Genomic DNA, 21,420 nt, shown 5'->3' on the forward strand with positions numbered 1-21,420 from the left:
AAAGCAATAATTTTAACCACTGGAAATTTTTTCTGAACTTGGGAGAATTGAGGTTTGCTAATTGCTATAGGCCTAAGGTATTAGTATCTATAAGAGGATGATAAGTACTTCATGAATTTATATATTTTTAAATGAAGTGTTGGGAGGGGTAGGAAGGAAAAAGGACCGAATAGAGTCAATAGAACCAGAACCTGGAGTCTAGGGAGACTTATTGAAGCAAATGAGCTCATGCTTTGAGTAGGAGTAAAGAAGAGAGTCCCAGAGGAACTGACTGCAAGGGGAGGAGTAGTAATTCTCAAACCAGAGAATTATGAGTCAGGTTTTGGAACTGCTGAGTGCAGAATGCAAGGCAGGGTATGTAAGTATATTGATGGGTCTAGAGGAGTCCAGTTGGTAAAGATCAGGTGTTTAAATTTGACTACAGAGGCTCTTGGAGGCATTGCAAGATTTTGAGAAAGTGAATTCCAGGTTTAAAACAATGCTTTAAGAAAATGGCTCTTGCTGCTGTGACAGTTTGCTGGGAAACTCACAAAATTATGTAAGTAACATAATTTTACTTGTTACTTACATAATTCAGTAACAATTAATAGCAATAATGAGGACTTCGTGTGTGTGTTATACTGTCATTGAAGTGCTTTTACAAATGATCCTTGGGCTACTCCTATGAGGTAGCTTTTGTTATTCCCACTTTTACATAAGGGAAAATGGAGGTCCAGAGTGTTGAGTAACTAGTTCAGGGTCACACAGCTATTTATTGGTAGGCTTGCAATTCAAATTCCCTTTCTGCTACACCTCAATTTCAATTAAGGATTTGGACAAAGAATTGTTGTTGTAGGATTGGAGAAGGAAAGAACAGAGCTGATTGCTCTTTTCTTGTAATAAGAAGTGATTTAAAGTATTGGCATGAGACCAAGTAGAGTCAAATATTACAGAGAAACTTTTTATTGACATTGGAAAAAATATGATGAAATTCTTCAGAAAATCTTCCAAAAGTTTGCATTGTTCTTACTTGTAATCCTTTTTTTCCCCCCTCTTTGGGCCTGAATCTGCTGAAGTTTCATCTTACCACATATTTACATTTTTAGAAAGGGAACATCTGACATTGAATGATTCTGGTAAATCATTCTGTTGTAAAAGAATGTTAGTAAGCAAAAAGCCAGTGATTGTATCTTATTTGAAAACAATCCCAACAGGTCCAACCTCAGCTGAATAAAATCATATTTTTAAGCTTTAATTTTCATTTGAAACATAAGTTGCCATGAATAGCCTATTAGAAAATTACAGTTTTAGAACTGTGAGACACTTTCAAAAGCATCTCTAGGTTTAAAATTCTAACCCCTTTCTCCACCTTACCCCCAGACCTTCCTACCTACTTATGAGGAAATGGAGATCCAGATTCAACTTGATATTTATTGAGTTGGACATACTGCAAAGTACATTTTTTTTCCTTAAAATCCTGAGTGGTAGGGATCTTTATTTATTTTATAGACAAGGCAACAAAGACTTATAGCTCAATGAGAGTGGAGCTAAGAGTCAAATCAGTGCTTTCTGATTCCAAGTACAGGGCTCTTTCCATAGTATTATGCTGTATTATAATTGATTCGTGACTAGGTCATAGAGTGTTAGAGCTAGATGGAACTTTGGAGATATTTCCTTACCCTTTCATCCCATAAATGAGCACGCATCGGAGCTGGGCTGCCTAGATTCAAATCTTAACCCCACCATTTGTTAACCATGTGACCTTGGGAAGTTATACCTCCATTTCTTTATCCATATCATACATGGGGTAATAACAATATACCTAAGTCATTGGGTGGTGATTGTGAGGTTTAAATGAGTTCAAATATGTAAAGTACCTAGAAAAGTACTTGGCACATAGTAAGTGCTTGTAAGTATTACTAATAATTGTTAAGAGGAAACTGAGCATCATAGAGGTTTAATTACTTCTAAAGATTATATTAAAGTAGCTGAGTTTAAACTAGAATCCAGATCTTTGTAGTTGATGCTTGGCAAAGTGTTTTCAGACAGTTCGTATGTCCAGTCCTCGTTATGGCCCTAAAAGGTCTACAGGCCAAGTGAAAGAAACCCTAGGATCCTCTAGAGTTGATCCTAGAATAGAGATTTCCAGTGCTGTGTACATGGGTGCCATTTATACAGTGGATTGTATTTCAGGTTCATAAAATGAAGTAGCCTTCTCCAGCCTAACCTTTCACTTTGATCCAGAGACCTTTTTGAGGTCAGTTAATGCCAGAGGGAAAAATTGGACCTCAGTCATAGCTCTAACAGCCATTTAATCTCCCTTTGTCTTGGAAATCAAGTTGCCCAAGTGTGTTTTCCCACCCTAAAAATTTCAGCCCTAGTTTCTTCATCCTTTTGGGGATAATGGTAATCCTGGCACTGTTTACTATAAAAGGATTTTATGAAGAGCAGATGAATCAGTGTTTATGAAAAGCATTGCAAACTCTAATTTAAATGATAAGCTAATTGTAAAATGCTTGAAGTAGGTTTATTTTTGTTACTCTCCTGAGAAGGAGCTCATGTCCTCCAGTTTGAGTCAGCTATTACCAGAATTCTTTTAGCCTTTGGTAGTCAGGGGTATATTTTATCCTTGGAGAGATGAGCACGGGGAGGCTTGGTCCTGGTCCTGTTTTGGAAATTCTCCTTTCATGTGCCCCATTCTGGCAGGATTTCTAGACTTAGATACACTCTTTGCCTTCTACATATGGACTCTGATACAGATTCCTGACAGAGTATTTTTTTCTTTCTCTAGAGGAACCGGATTAGCATCTCCCAATGGGTTCCAGTATGCAGCCGATTGCTACTTGTGTCTCGTACACTGGGACAGTGGGGCAGGGCTCTGTCTGGTACTTCCCAGGTAAGATTTGTTGTTCCTTTGCTGGTTATGAAAAAACCTTAGTGTTTATGTGCAAATGTCATGTATTTATAGATTAGCCAACCAAATTGTGTGATGGAAAAACCTCATGAGACCACTTTTGGGTCTCTGTGGTGCCAACTCAGGACTGATTCCTACTGTATGGTGTCTAGGGCGTTGCTTCTAAATACCCCAGCAGTGGAACTTAGCCTAGGATACCATGCTACAGTCTGATGATTTTTACTCTTGGGAGTGTTTCCAGATATTCATCTCAGCATTAACTTTTCTTCAGTTTTCTTTTTGTAGCCACTTTGTGCCACTTTTATTTGGGGTAAGCAATGTTTCTTTCTTTTTTTTCTTTTTATGAACATAAACTCCAAGGAACAATTATTTGAGGCCTTAGTTTACCATTGATCACATGATTCATTATAATGTAGTTTACTTTGGACCCTTCTTGAGAGTTTTTTCTCCTGATTTTTGCTAATTATACAAATAATTTAGTAATAAAGGAAATAAAAATCACCCATGACTTCAAACCTGAAAATATCTGCTGGTCCTTTTCCAGCCCTTAAGTATGTGTGTGTTTGCTAATTTTTTCCTTAGGTACCTTAACAAATACCCACAGAATTTTATGTTCTGGTGCTTTTTCACTTATTAGAGCAGACATTATTCATGTTGTTAGATACATTTCATAATTAGTTTTTTAAATGTGACTACATGTTATTCTATTTATTTAGCCTTTGTTTATATTAAAATTATTTCCAGATATTTTGGAAGACTTTAATGTGGTTGTAGACTTTGTAGACATTGTGGACTTTAATGTGGTTACCATTTTCTTGCTATATGGTTTTTCTTATTTTAAATTATTTATTAAAGATAAACTTCTAGGAGGGTATACCCTAGGTCAAAGGATGTGAGCAGTTTTCCTCTCCAAAAAATTGTTTTAATTTATACTGCCACCAGCAATATATATATAACTAGTTTTTCATCACTACCTCCCCTAAATTGGGTGTTTTTAAAAAATTTAAGCTAATTGGATAGAAAATGTTACCTTGTTTTGCTTTGCATTTCTTTATCAGGGTTAGATAATTTTCTGTGTTTATCGATTGTATTCTGGTTTGTAAAAATTGTATGCTTACATTATTTCTCCATTTATCTACTGGGAATTTACTTTTATTACCAATTTATATAAATTCTTTTTGTAGCCATTAGCTTTCTTTTTCATATTTAATTCAGTGAAAAATTATCTTGATGTATATAATTATATATACTATAATATATTAAAATATTTAAAATGCAGAGTAATTCCCTTCAATTAGTGTATAAACCTTGCCCTTCTGAGAATATGTCTTGTTTGTGCCTGTATTTCCTGGGCTTCTCACTAAGTCTGGCACAGAGGAGGCACCCAATGTGTGTTGAATGAATGAAGAATATATTTGTGCAGAAGAGGCATCTACTTTAGGTCATGTAGCTATTTGTTTTCTTTTTTTATAAATTTATTTATTTATTTATTGGCTGTGTTGAGTCTTCATTGCTGCACGTGGGCTTTCTCTAGTTGCAGTGAGCGGGGGCTGCTCTTCACTGTGGTCTGCGGGCTCCTTGTCGCAGTGGCTTCTCTCATTGCAGAGCACAGGCTTTAGGTGCGTGGGCTTCAGTAGTTGCGGCATATGGGCTCAATAGTTGCGGCGCATGGGCTTAGTTGCTCCGAGGCATGTGGGATCTTCCTGGAGCAGGGATCAAACCCATGTCCCCTGTGTTGGCAGGCGGTTTCTTTTTTTTTTCCTCCCTCCAAATGACAAAAGTATAATTTCAAAGGGATTTTTTTTTTTTGGACATACAATAAACTGCATATATTTAAAGTGTACAATTTGATATATTTTTTTCTTATTAGTAATGTATATATGGCAATCCCAATCTCCCAATTCATCACCCCCCCCACCCCCGCCCCCGCTTTCCCCACTTGGTGTCCATATGTTTGTCCTTTACATCTGTGTCTATTTCTGTCTTGCAAACCGGTTGATTTGTACCATATTTCTATATTCCGCATATATGTGTTAATATACGATATTTGTTTTTCCTTTTCTAACTCACTTCATTCTGTATGACAGTCTCTAGGTCCATCCATGTCTCTACAAATGTCTCAGTTTCGTTCCTTTTTACAGCTGAGTAATATTCCATTGTATATATGTACTACATCTTCTTTATCCATTCATTTGTTGATGGACATTTAGGTTGCTTCCATGTCCTGGCTGTTGTAAATAGTGCTGCAGTGAACACTGGGGTGCATGTGTCTTTTTGGATTATGGTGTTCTCTCGGTATATGCCCAGTAGTGGGATTGCTGGGTCATATGGTAACTCTGTATTTAGTATTTCAAGGAACCTCCATATTGTTCTCCATAGTGGCTGTATCAATTTACATTCCCATGGACAGCTGAAGAAAGTTCCCTTTTCTCCACACCCTCTCCAACATTTACTGTTTCTAGATTTTTTGATGATGCCCATTCTAACTGGTATGAGGTGATACCTCATTGTAGTTTTGATTTGCATTTCTCTAATAATGAGTGATGTTGAGCAGCTTTTCATGTGCCTCTTGGCCATCTGTATGTCTTCCTTGGAGAAGTGCCTATTTAGGTCTTCTGGCAGGCAGATTCTTAACCACTGCACCACCTAGGAAGTCCCCCACGTAGCTATTTCTTTTCAGAATTGGACTAGGTTCTATTTTTTTTCTTCCCTTTAATTAATTAATTAATTTATTGGCTGCGTTGGGTCTTCATTGCTGTGCCCGGGCTTTCTCTAGTTGCACTGAGTGGGGGCTAGTCTTCATTGCAGTGCGTGGCCTTCTCATTGCAGTGGCTTCTCTTGTTGTGGAGCATGGGCTTTAGGCATGTGCTTCAGTACTTGCGACATATTGGCTCAGTAGTTGTGGCTCGTGGGCTCTAGAGCATAGGCTCAGTGGTTGTGGTGCATGGGCTTAGTTGCTTCACAGCATGTGGGATCTTCCTGGCCCAGGGATTGAACCTGTGTCTCCTGCACTGGCAGACGGATTCTTAACCACTGCGCCACCAAGGAAGTCTTAGGTTCTATTCTTGTATGTGTGCGCTTTGGAAAATTTTAATAGAATTTGTGCTATAGTTCTAGATCATTTGTAAATAATGTGTGCGTAGATGGTGGAAGCGGGAACTCATATCAAGCTCTGACTTGTGCCTCATTCTTTTAATCAATAAACATTTCTTTTTTTTTTTTAATTATTTATTTATTTATTTATTTTTGGCTGGGTCAGGTCTTTGTTGCTGTGTGCAGGCTTTATCTAGTTGTGGTGAGCGGGGGCTACTTTTTGTTGTGGTATGTGGGTTTCTCATTGCAGTGGCTTCTCTTGTTGCAAAACATGGGCTCTAGGTGTGTGGGCTCAGTAGTTGTGGCTCATGGACTTAGTTGCTCCGTGGCATGTGGGATCTTCCCGGACCAGGGATTGAACCTGTGTCTAGTGCATTGGCAGGCAGATTCTTAACCCCTGCACCACCAGGGAAGTCCCAATAAACATTTCTTGAATACCTAATATGTACCAGTTGCTGTATTAGGCTCTGGAACAGCACTATAGTGAAGCATCCATGTAAATAATGTAGAATTGTGTATCTCATGCTGATAAGATGTAATTTTAGCCATTGTAAATAAACTGAACGTTTTGTCATATTGACTGTACCTCACTAGTGCATCTTCCCATCTTTGAGTTCTCCTGGTTGGAAAACTCTGCCTCAGAATGACTTCCTCAGATTCATGTCTGACAGGAAGGTAGATTTGGCTCAGAATGAGGAAGAACTCTGTGTTAACTAGAATTGTGGTGTAATGGGATGTGTTGGCTGTATTTTGACAAAGTAAATTTACTCTTACTGGAAATATTCAAGCAATGATTGGAAGACTATATTAGGAGCATGACATCAAAGTATCTTTCATTGGATGAGTGGTAGTATCAGATCTCTAAGGTAGTGTCCAGTGCTGTAATCCTGTTATCATTTTCAAAAGGCTAGGGACATTGGACTCTCCTCTGTCTTTTCTAAATAACCTCTTGAAGTTCTGTAATACTTTGATGAGTCTACTTAAAATTTTTTTTATTTTGAAATAATTTAAACTTATAGAAAAGTTATAAAAATAGTAGTGTTCCCATATACCCTTCATTTAGCTTCCTCTAATGTTAACATCTTATATGACCATAGTGCAATTATTGAAACCAGGAAGTCAACATTGATGTAATACTAATAACTAATTTATATACCTTATTCCAGTTTTACTTTTTTTTTCTCATTAATGTCCTTTTTTGGTCTCTTAATTTGGGGTTGTCTAATATTTTCTTAAAATCAGATCGAGGCTATGCATTTTTGGCAAAAGTGATATTGTTGCCGTCTCATATCAGGGGATGCATGATGCCAGTATGTCTTATTACTGGTGATGTTAACTTTGATCCTTTGGTTATTAAATTGGTGTCTGTCAGGGTCTGCTACTATAAAGTTACTATTTTGCCCTTTGTAATTAGTAAGTGTCTTGTGAGACGATACTTTGGAATTATGCAAATATCCTGTTTCTCCTCATACTTTTGCTCATTACCTTTTGCATCCATTGATGATTCTTTTTTTTAAATGATAGGTAAAATATTAATTATTTAAAAAATTATGGATAAAAAACACGTAACAGTAAACTTACCACCATTTTTAAGTGTGCAGTTCAGTAATGTAAAATATATTCACATTGTTATACAATCACCTCTAGAGCTTTTTTATCTTGCAAAACTGAAAATGTGTACCCTGCCCTGCCCTTGGCAACCACCTTTCTAACTTCTGTTTCTATGATTTTGACTACTTTAATACTACATATGAGTGGAATCATACAGTATTCGTCCTTTCGTGATTTATTTTGTTTGGCATGAGGTCTTCAAAGTTCATTCATGTTACAGCATGTGATAGGATTTTTTCTTTTTTAAATCTGTATAATATTCCGTTGTATTTATATGCCACAATTTCTTTATTCATTCTTCTGTCAGTGGGCATTTGGGTTGCTTGCACGTCTTGGCTATTGTGAATAATGCTGCGGTGAACGTAAGTGTGCAAGTATCTCTTCAGGCTCCTGCTTTGAATCTTTGTTTGGTATATACCCAGAATTGGGATTGCTTTATCATGTAGTAATTCTATTTATGGTTCTTTACTGCAACAGTCATTACTGTGGTTTTTATGGTCATTTTCTAATTCCACCATTACCTGCTACATTTGTTGATTGGAATTCTACTGTAAGGAAGAGCTGTCACTGCCTCTCCATTTATTTATTCAATTCTTTTGTTTCTATCAGTATAAGCTAATGGATATTTATTCTATGACTTATAATCCATTATTCTCATTATTTATTTTGTTGATCAGGTTGTCCCATGTTTGGCTATTGAGAACTCCTTCAGGTTCCTTTCTACATGCCTTCATTTTTTGAACATTTCCTTATTTCTTGGCACAAGAAGATGTGTCAGGTTCATGTTGTATTTTCTTTGCTCTAGCCCTAGAGTCAACAGTTTCCCCTGGGGAGCATGATATTTGGAATATTTAGAAATTAAGGTCTGGGGGTTAAGTGGGCATAAGCCAATGTTGTTGAACTCTACTCAGGTTTTTGAAAGCAGTTAGATATAGGGGAAAGAAGATAGCTCTGAATATATGTTTTAGCTGTTAATGAACTTACCTCTTTGAGCCTTATTCTCCTTGTATCTAAAATGGGAAAAAATAGTATCAACTTTGCAAGGTTGTTGTGAGATAACATAAGTAAAACAGCAAGCATGTAGGTGCTGGGTAAGCATATAGATGCTGGGTATATGGGAGATCTTCAGTAAATTGTAACTGCTATTTTTGTTGCTATTTATGTTCATGCTACTTGGGTAAGTTTTCTCCTCACCTTGTAAATTGAAACTTAAAAAAAAAATTTTTTTTGTCCTAAAACTACCTTAAGCAAGTTGCAACCTCTCTCTGGGTCTTAGTTTCCTCATCTGTGAAAGGAAAAGGTTGGACTTAGAAGATCTCTGAGATTCCTTCCAGCTCAAGTCTTGTTATTCTAAGTTACTCCTTAGTTCTTCAGTTGCTTTTTCTCCAAGCTAAACAACCTCAATTCATTTTAACCTTTTCACTAGGACCTTTTATTCATCTCTTTGATCATTCCTGTGGTTCTTTTCTGGACCTTCTCCAGATTGTCATTCTATTTGAAAAATTAAAAAAAAACAAAAAACCCACCTAGTTTTTATTGAGCACCGACTCCATGCCCAGAATGGTGTTGAGCAATGGGGCAGAAAATAAAAGAAGTGTAAGATAGACTTTGCCCTGGTGGAGCTTATAGTTTTGCTAAAAGGACCAGATACATATAGCATTCTAGAATTACTTGAGTCCTTCCCTCCTTTTTCTTTCCCTACCTTCCCCTTCCCTTCCCTTTTTCTTTTTCTTTTCCTTTTCCTCTTTCTTTCTGTCTTTCTGTCTTTCTTTCACTTTCTTGCTTTCTTTCAGATCAGGGAGGTCTTTTCATGTTTAGAACCTTTTAGGAAACAAAAAATAAGAGTGAAATCTTAATATTTCTTTTAACAAGGGGCTGTCTGCAACGGAGTTTAACATTGGATTTGTCTGGAACAGGTCTTCACATTTATCTTATGCATTGTAGTTTACACACCTCTTTCACATAGATTATTTTATTTGGTTCTAAAACAAAAGTGTGAAATAGGCAGAGCTGGCGTTTCTGACTGTTTTTCTCTTTCTACTACATTGTGGTTCTCACCTTTGCCTTCTCATTGGCCTTCTCTATCCTGCCCACTTCTTTTTTGTTTGCTTGTTAGTTAATTACTTTTAATGTTGAAGACAGAACTAACTCATGTGGTAACATCTGGTGGGCCTATTTGCTTTTTCAAATTAGGATAATTAGAACTGACAAAGTACCTTCATTCTGACTTCTCTTTCTCATCGTCACTTAGATTATTTGCCAGTTTTGTTGTTGTCTCTGTGGCAGGGTTTTTTCTTTTCTTTTATTCAACATCACTTAGTTTGTTTCATTGAACTATAGCAGCTGTAATCATTACCATACCACTGTTCATAATACACATTTATATTATGTTGAAAAAAATCTTAATATGAAAGAAGTACACAGCATTTAAATGGTCAGTAATCATCCTTTTATCATCATTATATAGTATTTATGAAACAATGCAAGTTGAAAGACAACTTTCTAAAAGACTTTCTGTAAGAAATTCAGTCCAGTGTTCCAGGCTGTTAGAACAGGGCCTTGACATACCGTAGGCACTCAATAAATATCTGTGGCATGAAAGAATGAATAAACCGGTCAGTCAACTATGTGCAATTTTATAGTGCTATGTATTAGTTAGAACATAATTATTTTGCCTTTATTTTAGATTTTTTGTTGTTTTTTGTTTCTGTTTTTTTCCATTCTTTTTTTAACCACAAAGACAAATTTATAAATTCATACATAAATGACAGATTACATAGTATACATCATTTATTCACTTAACAACAAATATAACTTGGAGGTAGTTTCATATCTGTACATCTAAAACTCATTTAAGGGACTTCCATGGCAGTCCAGTGGTTAAGACTCTGGACTTCCACTGCAGGGGCCGCAGGTTTGATCCCTGGTAGGGGAACTAGGATGTCGCATGCTGCAACTAAAGATCCCCCGTGCCGCAATGACAATCCAACACGTGGCAGTGAAGATCCTGTGCTGCAACTAAGACCTGATGCAGCCAAATAAATAAATAGACAGATAGCTAGCTAGCTACATCATATTCCATTGCATGGACACATCATACTTATTGAAACAGGTCTCAATCAGTGGACATTTAAATGGTTTCTAATAATTTGCTGTTACGAACAATGCAGTTTTCATATATGTTTGATTATATGTGTAGACTGAGTATCTAGGAGTGAGTACAATTGCTGGGTTAATGGATATGTGAATGTAAAATTTTTTTTAATTTTTATTTTATATTGGGGTATAATTGACTAACAATGTTGTGTTAGTTTCAGGTGTATAGCAAAGTGATTCAGTTATACATATACATGTATCTATTCTTTTTCAAGTTCTTTTCCCATTTAGGTTATTATAGAATATTGAGCAGAGTTCCCTGTGCTACACAGTAGGTCCTTGTTGGTTTAACATAGCAGTGTGTACATGTCAATTCCAATCTCCCAATCTATCCCTCCCCCCTCCTGCCCACTTCTTCAGGGTTATCCATGATCTCTTTTCTTATGACTCCAGATCTTTTCTATCTCTAAATTTCTTTTGTTTATTGAAGTATAATAACAATATAGAAAAAAAGACATAGGTCATAAGTGTATGGCTCAATGAATCATTCCAAAGTGAACATAACCAGCACCCAGATCAAGAAATAGAGCTCCAGAAGCTCCTTGATCCCCTTCTAGTCACTATCCTTAACCAAGGTTAAAACCACAGTCTTCATTTCAAACACCAGAAAGTAGTTTTGCCTTTTAAACATATAGTGTGTACTCTCTTGTTTGTCTGCTTTTATTCTACTTTGTTTTAGAAATTCATCTGTTACTCTGTGTAGTAATAGTTTATTTATTCTTGTTGCATGGTATTTTATTATATGACTGTGGAACAGTTCATTTACCCATTTATTTATTGATAGATATTTAGATTGTTTCCAGTTGGGCTTTTATTAATAGTGCTGTTATGAACATTCTTGTACATGTTTTTTTGTGAACATATGTACATGTTTCTGTTCGGGTATATACTTAGAAATGGAATTGTTGAATCTTATAGAATGTATATACATGCAGCTTCATAGATACTGCCAAATATAATTTTCCAAAGTGTAATTGTACATTTTACACTCCCATTAGCAGAGTATGAGAGTTCTAGTTGCTCTATATCCTTTCTAAAGCTGTGTGTGTATGTGTGTGTGTGTTTGGCAGGTGGTCTTTAAACATTTTTAAATGTGATACTCGGTTCTGTTTCTTGTGTACTGAGTTTTCTTTCCCTTCGCCACAAGAGTATCAGCTCCATAGGATAGGAATTGTTTTATCTTAAAACCTGGCACAAGGGCTGGCATATTGTGGGTATTTAATAAAGGTTGAATAAATGAAACATGTATGCGTGGCATGTGTGTAGAGAAGAACAAGAAGGATATGATAAGAAATAACCCTACAAGTGGTTGAGTTTGTTAATTAAAAAATATTTGAGTGTTTCCTGTGTATAATACACTTCCTTTATTCTGGTAATACACCTAGTTCCTACCGTCATGGATATTTCTGGTGATGGTGATAGAAAATAAGTATGTGTGTAATAAATATATAATTGTACACTGTAATGTGTACTGTGAATGATATGAACGGCTACTGCTATGATAGAGAATAATGAGATGATAAGAAACTATTTTAGGATTCCCTGGTGGCACAGTGGTTCAGAATCCAGTACCAATGCAGGGGACACGGATTTGATCCTTGGTCCGGGAAGATCCCACATGCTGCAGAGCAACCAAGCCCGTGCGCCACAACTACTGAGCCTGTGCTCTAGAGGCCATGAGCCACAATTACTGAGCCCGTGCACCACAACTACTGAAGCCCACATGCTCTAGGGCCCTTGTGCCACAACTACTGAGCCTGCATGCTGCAACTACTGAAGCCCACGTGCCTAGTGCCTGTGCTCTGCAACAAGAGAAGCCACTGCAATGAGAAGCCAGTGTGCAGCAATGAAGACCCAACGCAGTCAAAAAAAGAAAAAAAAAAGAAACTATTTTTGATATAGCAGTCAGAAAAGGCCTCTTTGAAAAAGTGACATTTGAGTATTTTGGGGTATTTTTTCTCTTTTACAAAAAGTTATTTGATATCTTTTTGGTTTAAACAGAGGAAAAATTAATGTTTTTAAAGGTTAAGGGAATCTTTTTTAGGGGACAGGGGTAAGAATGGGTAGTACAAAAAAGTAAATGTGTATGTTTATGGATATGTTTAGGTATGAGGAAACTAGATGTTGTCCTTGGTGCTGGATACCTAGGTACTTCAGTTCAATAAGTGTTCAGTGTCAGCCCATAAGTAATGATAGCACAGAAATACAGCAGTTGGTGAGACAGTCACAGGAGGAGTCCATTGGTTATTCCTGGAGCTGTAGGGGAAGAAAAAGATCATGTCATCTAATATAACTCGCCCCCAAGCACAGCTTGTTGAAACTGCTGTTGGTTGTGTTCCTTGAACCTGTTTAAGTGCTTCATGTTTTAGTGGACAATTACATCGATATATGTGATGTAAGGGGAGGTGTTCTATGTTTAGTCACTGTGTTACACAGCTTGCTTGATACCTATGAATTGAAGTGTAAGTGTCCTTGGAACTGACCAGAAGAATCCTGACTAATCCTTTAATATCCTTATTTGGAAAGGAAAGTAAATAGTAACTCTCCACATTTAGAAATTCTATTTTTTCCTTTGTTAGGATTAAAGAAAAAATCATTTTCACTTTATGTGTCCCATCTCTTGGATTAAATCAAAATTGAACCCTCCTGCTGCTCCTTCCACGCCCCTTTATATGGTAAAGGAAATATAACGTTACTGAGAGTTTGGAAACTAGATTCTTAAACTCTTCCATAATTCTACCAGGATAGCAAAATAACTTTCATTTCTCTGTGTTCTTTTTTAGACTTGCGCATATGGATTCATGTGTTTACCTCTAATTTTATACATATTATAAGTGTGTTTTCATGTTGCTGAAAATAATAATCTCTAATGTAACCTATGGATTTTAGGCAATAATATTGTGTCAGTGTAGGCTCATCCATTGTAACAAATGCACCACTCTGTTGGGGGATGTTGATAGTGGAGGATGTTGTGAATGTGTGGGAAGGGATATATGGGAACTGTCTGCTCATTTTTGGTGTGAACCTAAAACTGCTTTTAAAAATAAATCCTATTAAAAATCTGATTGTCAGACTTCTTAGGTGGCGCAGTGGTAAAGAATCCGCCTGCCAATGCAGGGCACACGGGTTCGAGCCCTGCCCTGGGAAGATTCCACATGCCATGGAGCAACTAAGCCCGTGCGCCACAACTATTGAGCCTGTGCTCTAGAGCCCGTGAGCCACAACTACTGAGCCCATGTGCCACAACTGCTGAAGCCCACGCACCTAGGGCCCGTGCTCCACAACAAGAGAAGCCACTACAATGACGAGCCCGCGCACCACAATGAAGAGTAGCCCCCACTCGCAGCAACTAGAGAAAGCCCGTGTGCAGCAACGAAGACCCAACACAGCCAATAAATAAATAAAATAAATAAATAAATAAATTTATAAAAAAAAAATCTGATTGTCTGGTTTCCCATTGACTATACCTTAATTTAACCACCTCTTTTCTTATTGGACTTACTCCCCAGTTTTCACTCTTGTGAATAATGCTGTAATGAAGATCTCTGCATATTGTTTTCTTCCTTAGGAATTTATTTTCAAAACTATGTTTATTGGTCTTGATTATAATAATACCAATGTGGTAGGATTATGGTGAGGATTACATAAGGCAATATATATAAAGGCACTTACGTAGTGCCTGGGACATAATAATTTTAACTAATGGCTATTATGTTGCCAAAGTGCTTTCTAATGCAGTGTGAACATAGGAGGAAGACAATTCTGATCTGAACAACAGTGATGTTGATAGTGATGATGGTGATGATGGAAGCTTCTACTGTTTATTGAGTACTTATTTATCGAAAGGTACTTTACATTCTTTTATTTGTTCAGGTATTCAACAGGTGTTTATTGAGCATGTACCAGACACCATTAGGAACTGGGTTAAAGAAGGTTGGAAAGGTTCTGTACTTTTTACTTTGAAGCAACTCTGCTCACATTAACCCCTCTAAGTGAATGCTCAGTGTTGCCTACATCTGTGTTTTTTTTTTTAAATCCCCCAGTGGCCCCAGATGAGCCAGGCCCTAGCATGTGGTGGATCAGTACAGATTCCTGGAGTAGACGCTCAGCGTAGTAGGAAGTATCATACCACAGATAAGGTGAGACTTACAAGTTCTATGTCTATAGTGTGCTTTCACGTAGTATTCTTGTTTGAAACAGCAAAATTGGTAGCTAGATGAGGCAAGAAATTTTATTGAATGTAGAAAGTGAGGCTCAGGGAAGTAAAGTGACTTGCCCAAGTTCACAAGGATGGAAAGAGACAGACCAACTGAATATTGGAACCTAAGGCTCCTGATCCCATGTCCTGTATTTCTTCCATTGAACTCTCTTGCTTGGAAAACACTTTAGAGAAAAAAGTCATAGATTTTTTTCAATATGTTAAAAATAAAGTAATATTTAACTTTTGGAGAATTTCTTATTGGTTATATAGCCTGCCTTCATTTGGAGAGGCCTAGTTAGCATTAGAATAGGCTTTCCTTGGAGTTTATTTGCAAACCACAAAACTTATATCTTCTATAGTCATTAATAAAATTTGTTATGGTAAAAAAATACAAGAGTTTAAAAACATTTATTCAGTGCTTGCTTTGGTTGATTATGACTGAATGAGTTTTGACTGCTTTTAGACTGTATTTTTCATTCCTTTTCCTGTAATGTCAGTAAACATTTGAACATTCCTCTCTCAGAATTGTTCTTTGGGAGGCGGGGCTCAAGATTTCTTTTTTCAAGTACTCCTTTCCATAGGTCTTTTATTCTGATACCTCACATCTGTCATTTCCTAGACATGGGTTCATAGGCATATTGGTCAGTGAGGTAGGTATGTCTGCTCTGGAACTTAGAGGACATCTATGAGGGTTCCAGATCTGTTTGTACTGAGTGATAAGGTACCCAGAAAAATGAGAATTAAAAATTCTAGGTGAAAAAAAATCTAAGCAATAAAAAATGCCCTTAGACCTAATGAAAAATAAAAGCATTCTTTTAAAAAAACTTTTTTGTAACTAATTTTGGTTTCCTTCTTTTTGATTAAATAGCTTTCTGCTACCAAGGATTCCCCACAGCCTGTTGAGGAGAAGGTTGGTGCCTTCACAAAGATAATAGAAGCCATGGGATTCACAGGACCTTTGAAATACAGTAAATGGGTAAAGTCTTTTAAGTTTTTCTCATTTTTCTTTTTGAGCTTTGTGCCTTCTGTTCCTCGCAGAAGATTTTTTTAAAGCTTCTGTTTTGCTTTTTGTGAAATGCATATATTATTTTGAGAGCTTCAAAATGTGTTGTTGTTCCCTTGCTTCCTGTTCCAAGTCAGGTCTGTACAACATGTGGGGCTGAAATACTCCCTCTGCTCCCTTAACCTGATTCCTTGAGAACTATCTCAGTAGCAGGCAATCCACTAAGACCAGTCTTTCCAGGTCTTTGCTACATGATGTGCTGTATAGATGAGTTCTAAGGAGTTAGATAGCCAAGTGTTTTAATGGGCAGTGTTCTTAAGGAAACATTACTTGTTGTGAGTCATAAGTGATTTTCTCTAGGTCATTATAGTGACTTTATGTAAAATTTTACTAGTAAGCATTTTTTAAATTAATCAATTATGTGATTTATTGTAATTCATATTATAGAGGACTGTTTGCTGTCATTCCTAATCAGGTCTTGGCCTAGCACATTATCTATTATATAGTACTTCCTATAAATGAATGAGTGTCCTCTGGTATCAGGTGCTACTGCACCTGGACTTTTATAGCAATGCCTCTAACCAGTTAAAGTAATAAAACACAAGTCATTGAGTTTTTCTCAGCCCAATTATCTCCTAGTATTACTGTTTCTCTCTACAATTATGGCAAAAGTACCTTTCAATACTTTTCAAGGTTGCTAGAATGTTGGATAAGCCTAATCAGTCATAAGTGATATATTAATCACAGCAAACCAATGCAAAGCAGTAGGGAAGACTTTTCTAGAAAACATCATAGCTTTTCCCAAAATGACTAAATTATTCCAGTTACACCATTTTAACAAGTTGGAGTCAAATTAGAATTTCAATTTTATTGTGGACTTTTAGTTTCTTCTTATAATGTCTGGCTGTCTTCCTAACAATTCTCATTGTAGCACATATAGGCTTCTCTCTATAATCTCCATTTTATATAAATCAAACAGTGATTCCACAAGCATTTTGTTTGTAAGGGGCTTTGAAAAGCATAGAAGATACACATACTAGGTTATAATGACATTCTTCAGACGCTAAGGTTATGAAGTGCCTTCTTAGTCATTAATGACATGTTATGTTCATTAAAGTTATCTTTTTTTACATCATAATTCTTTGACAAATGATAATCATTGGTATATTTGGTAATATTATTAACCAGGATCATTTCCTTTATTACAAAAAAAAAAGATTTGCGATTATGGCATTTAGGTTTAAAAACTTAAAATGTGTGTTTTGTTTGAAAGTAAGAAACTAAAAGAAAAGGGAAATGAGAGCCGAAAGAAAGAAAGAAAAAAGAGAAAAAAATTTACTGTTTTATTCATTTCTTGATGGTTGAGTTCCACTTGGTTGCTTCCATATGCTTTGTCTCGTCTGTATTTTTATGATTCCAGAGGGAAAGTTGGCTACCATTTGGAGGATTATTAAATCATCAGGAAAATTTCTTCACTGTTTTAGTTTAAGTTAGTCTCTGATTTTTCTTGGTTCCCTTGTGACCTTCAACTAAGTCCCTAATGTTTGCATTTAAAAAATCTTTTGTGATGTGGCAGTGTCTATTTCCTGTAACCTTCATTTTTTAATTTGTGACATCAAAACATCAAAGTATGACATTATAGTATAATTTGGGTGGGAAAATGTAGGTATAATTTTCCATTTTGAAAGATTGAGAGCCCTTTTCAGCAAATGTTGACTCAGAAATCTATGGCAGACACTTGTATTGGGCTGCACTGGCAAGAATCTGAATTTTGTGTTTTCACATGTCTTTCATTAGGGAGTAAGATGTCTCCTTGCCTCTCTGCATCAGCAGTGCTAGCCATCTTCCCTCCATCTTTTTATGTAATGTTTTCACGTGCAGTTCCATTTTTCTTCTGGATCCATATTTAGGAATTTAAACGTGGCTTTCCCTTACCTATTTGACTATCCTGAAATAACCATTCTTTTTCATTATCTTTATGGAGAAATATTGGGTAGGATAAGGATAACGTTTAACGTTTAACGTTCACATGTCATTGAATAGGCAGTTTCCAGATTAGCATTAAGCCAAAAAGTTATTCCTGTGCTGAAGGACACTGACAAACTGGAATGCATTCAGAAGTGGGCAGTGAGCCTTGTGAAGGCTTCAGAAACTGTTGAATGAAGAGTGGTTGAAGGAAATAGGGATGCTTTGCCTGGAAAAGAGAAGACACAATGGTTCTTCTCAGATATTTGAGGGGCAAATGCAAAAACAACGGAGAGACTTACTCTGAAGTATTCCAGTGGGCAGATGATGTTTAATGAATGTTACATGAAGCAGGTTTATGTTCAGTGTAACAAAAATCTAGCAAGAGTTGTCATCCAGTGAGATAGGTAGCCTCACAAGGTCATTGGACTTGTTTGAACAGGGGCCCAGATAGTTGACCGTGAATCAAGAATGCTGTAGAAGGAATTCCAGCACAGAATAGAAAGTTCAAATGACTTCAAAGCCCCTTCCAACTCTCACACAGCTGTTAGTGCAAGCCTTTTACTAGATTCATTTTTCATCTTGTAGAATGGTACAGAATGCATCAGTTATGGGAGAGTTGATTTTCATTTCCTAAAGCTGTCTTAGGTGCTTGTGTTTTGGTCAGGTACATGGATGAAGTCTTGCAAAGTTAGAATGAAATAAACATGAAGTCATCTGAGGACCAGAACAATTTGTATTAACTGGGTGTTAATTTAGTCCACCTACTTCCTTAACTTATATTAACACAAGAGTCTTGAAGAGTTTCTTTCCCCGAGTTGTTATTTCCAGTCCCTGTGTGATGGTCTTAAGGGACTTGCTTTAAAGATTTGTCCAGGAAAATGGCTCACCCAAGTATAAAGGCTTGGCTTCGCTGCAGGAAAAGTGAGGAACTATAAAATGCTGCTGATTGCCACAGTATGAGCACTGTATTAATACACTGGCCAGTCTGGTGAGGTCTTCATTATTTGTAATGAATACTTGCTTCATGAACATGTTGTGGGGAAAAACCTCTTTCTCAAGGAACGATTTGGGCCTTGGAGGCAAGTGTGCCTTTCCTTAGGCAGAGTGATTAATTATGAACCAGAAGACTATGTATAAGAAGTGGAAGGAAACTGCCGAGTTTAAAAAAAAAAATCAAGACATAGGCCATTAGGAATTTTACTTAAAATTGTAAATGTGTTTATAGTTGAACTAGGCCTTAAGTTCCATGAAAACAGTTTTTAACTGCTTTGTTTACTGCTGTATTCCTAGTGTCCAGATCGGTTTTAGGCACTGAGTTAAGTGCCCAATAAATTATTTGTTGACTGAAATGAAGAGCTTACAGATGTCCTAAACTCTCTGTCTCAAGGATAGGAATATGCCTGTCAAGGCCAAAGCATTAGGATAATGATATCATTAGTTTGGTGATGGTACAGACCAGTGCTTCCCAAAATGTGTTCTGTGTCAAATACTTCCCAGAACTGCAGGTATTAAAAAGTTAAATACTTCTTTTTTAGACTGCTGATATGGTGAATTACACTGATTGATTTGTGAATATTGAATCAACTTGGCATTCCTGGGATAAATCCCAGTTGATCATGATATGTTCTCCTTTTAAAATATTGATGGATTCTATTTGTTAGTATTTTGTTAAGGAGTTTTGGATCTATGCTTATGAAGGCTATGGTTTTATAGTTTTGTTTTCTTCTGATGACTTTGGTGTTTTTTAAAAATATTTATTTATTTATTTATTTATTTATTTATTGGCTGTGTCGGGTCTTAGTTGCAGTGTGCAGGATCTTTTGTTGAAGTGGGCGGGCTTCTCTCTAGTTGTGGCACACGGGCTCCCTAGTTGTGGCACCTGGGCTCCAGAGCATGTGGGTTCTGTAGTTGCAGCATGCGGGCTCTCTAGTTGCAGCTTGCGTGGTCAGTAGTTGTGCTGCACAGGCTTAGTTGCCCTGTAGCATGTGGAATCTTAGTTCTCCGACCAGAGATGAAACCCGCGTCCCCTGCATTGGGAGGCAGAGTCCTAACCACTGGACCACCAGGGAAGTCCCATGACTTTGATTTTGTTACCAGAGTAGTGTTAGCTCATAGAATGAGCTGGAAAGTTTTCTTTCCTCTTTTATTCTGGAAGAGTTAATGTAGATTTGGTGTCATTTCTTTAGATATTTGATAGAATTCTCTACTGATGCCATCAGGCCTGGAGTTTTCTTTGGGGGAAGTTTTAAACCACAAATCCAATTTTTAAAATAGAGTTAGGACTATTCATGTTATTTATTTATTCTAGTGAGCTTTGATAGTTTGTATCTGTCAATGAATTTGTCCATTTCATCTAAATAATAACATTTATTGGCCTAAAGTTGTTCATAATATTCCCTTATTTTCCTATTAATATCTTTAGGATATGTAGTGATGTTCCCTCTCCTCTCTGATTCCTGATATTTGTAATTTGTATCTCCTCTGTTTGTTTCTTCTCTTCCCCTTAGAGCAGTTCTACTAAATTTTTGTCAATTTTATTGATATTTTCAAAGAACCAGCTTTAGCCTCTTTGATTTTGTGTTTTTCTATTTTCAATTTCATTGATTTCTGCTCTTATCTTTATATATCATTCTTTCTGCTTGCTTTTAGGGTTAATTTGCTCTTCTTTTTTAGTATCTCACCATGGGTTTTGTTTAAATGTGGGTGTCTCATGCTGATTTACTGCCCACATAAGTATATCTGATTTCCATTTGTTATATGTTCTATTTTCCCCCATATGAACCTTAGACTAAAATCGTTGAAAATATAAACATCTCAGGGACTTCCCTGGTGGCACAGTGGTTAAGAATCCGCCTGCCAGTGCAGGGGACATGGGTTCGATCCCTGGTCGGGGAAGATCCCACATGCCTCCATGTGCCACAACTCCTGAGCATGAGCTCTAGAGCCCGTGAGCCACAATTATTAAGCATGAGTGCTACAACTACTGAAGCCCACATGCATAGAGCCTGTGCTCTGCAACAAGAGAAGCCACTGCAATGAGAAGCCCATGAACTGTAACAAAGAGTACCCCCACTCACTGCAAATAGAGAAAGCCCACATGCAGCAATGAAGATGCAACGTGGCCAATAAAAATAAATACATTAAAAAAATAACATCTCAAATTAGCAAATGAAAAAAGTCTTAATTGCAATCAAAGACATAATACTTTATTACAGGTATTTCTGCCCATCAGAAACTGAAATATGAATATTATGTAGTATTGGATATAGTATGTCCTTGGTAACTTTGAACCTTAATAATAAAACAGCTCTGCTAAAATTCTGGATTGGTTTTTCTTCAGTTGCTATGGCATTCTCTTTGCATATATATATTTTTTAGTCTGTGTGTATTTCAGTAATTTATCTGTCATTTTAAGGAAAAATAAGCTTCTACAAGCCTTTTGTTGATGGACTAATTTAATTGTATCCTTAGGGAAATATTTTGAAAGTCCTTAGA

At 36.7% G+C, this 21,420-nt stretch overlaps 1 protein-coding gene across 2 annotated transcripts in view; it reads left to right on the forward strand.

The window, feature by feature from the left end:
- Positions 1-21,420, forward strand: part of LOC130833146 (ubiquinol-cytochrome-c reductase complex assembly factor 1) — a 98,938-nt gene that overhangs the window by 9,540 nt on the left and 67,978 nt on the right. For both annotated transcript variants that reach the window (XM_057702488.1, XM_057702487.1), the window contains exons 2-4: positions 2,771-2,875; positions 14,797-14,892; positions 15,823-15,930. In XM_057702488.1, the coding sequence (XP_057558471.1) occupies positions 2,771-2,875; positions 14,797-14,892; positions 15,823-15,930 (309 nt within the window). The remainder of the gene's footprint in view (positions 1-2,770; positions 2,876-14,796; positions 14,893-15,822; positions 15,931-21,420) is intronic.

Source organism: Hippopotamus amphibius, chromosome 12 (assembly GCF_030028045.1).
Source record: "Hippopotamus amphibius kiboko isolate mHipAmp2 chromosome 12, mHipAmp2.hap2, whole genome shotgun sequence".
Classification (NCBI taxonomy): domain Eukaryota; kingdom Metazoa; phylum Chordata; class Mammalia; order Artiodactyla; family Hippopotamidae; genus Hippopotamus; species Hippopotamus amphibius.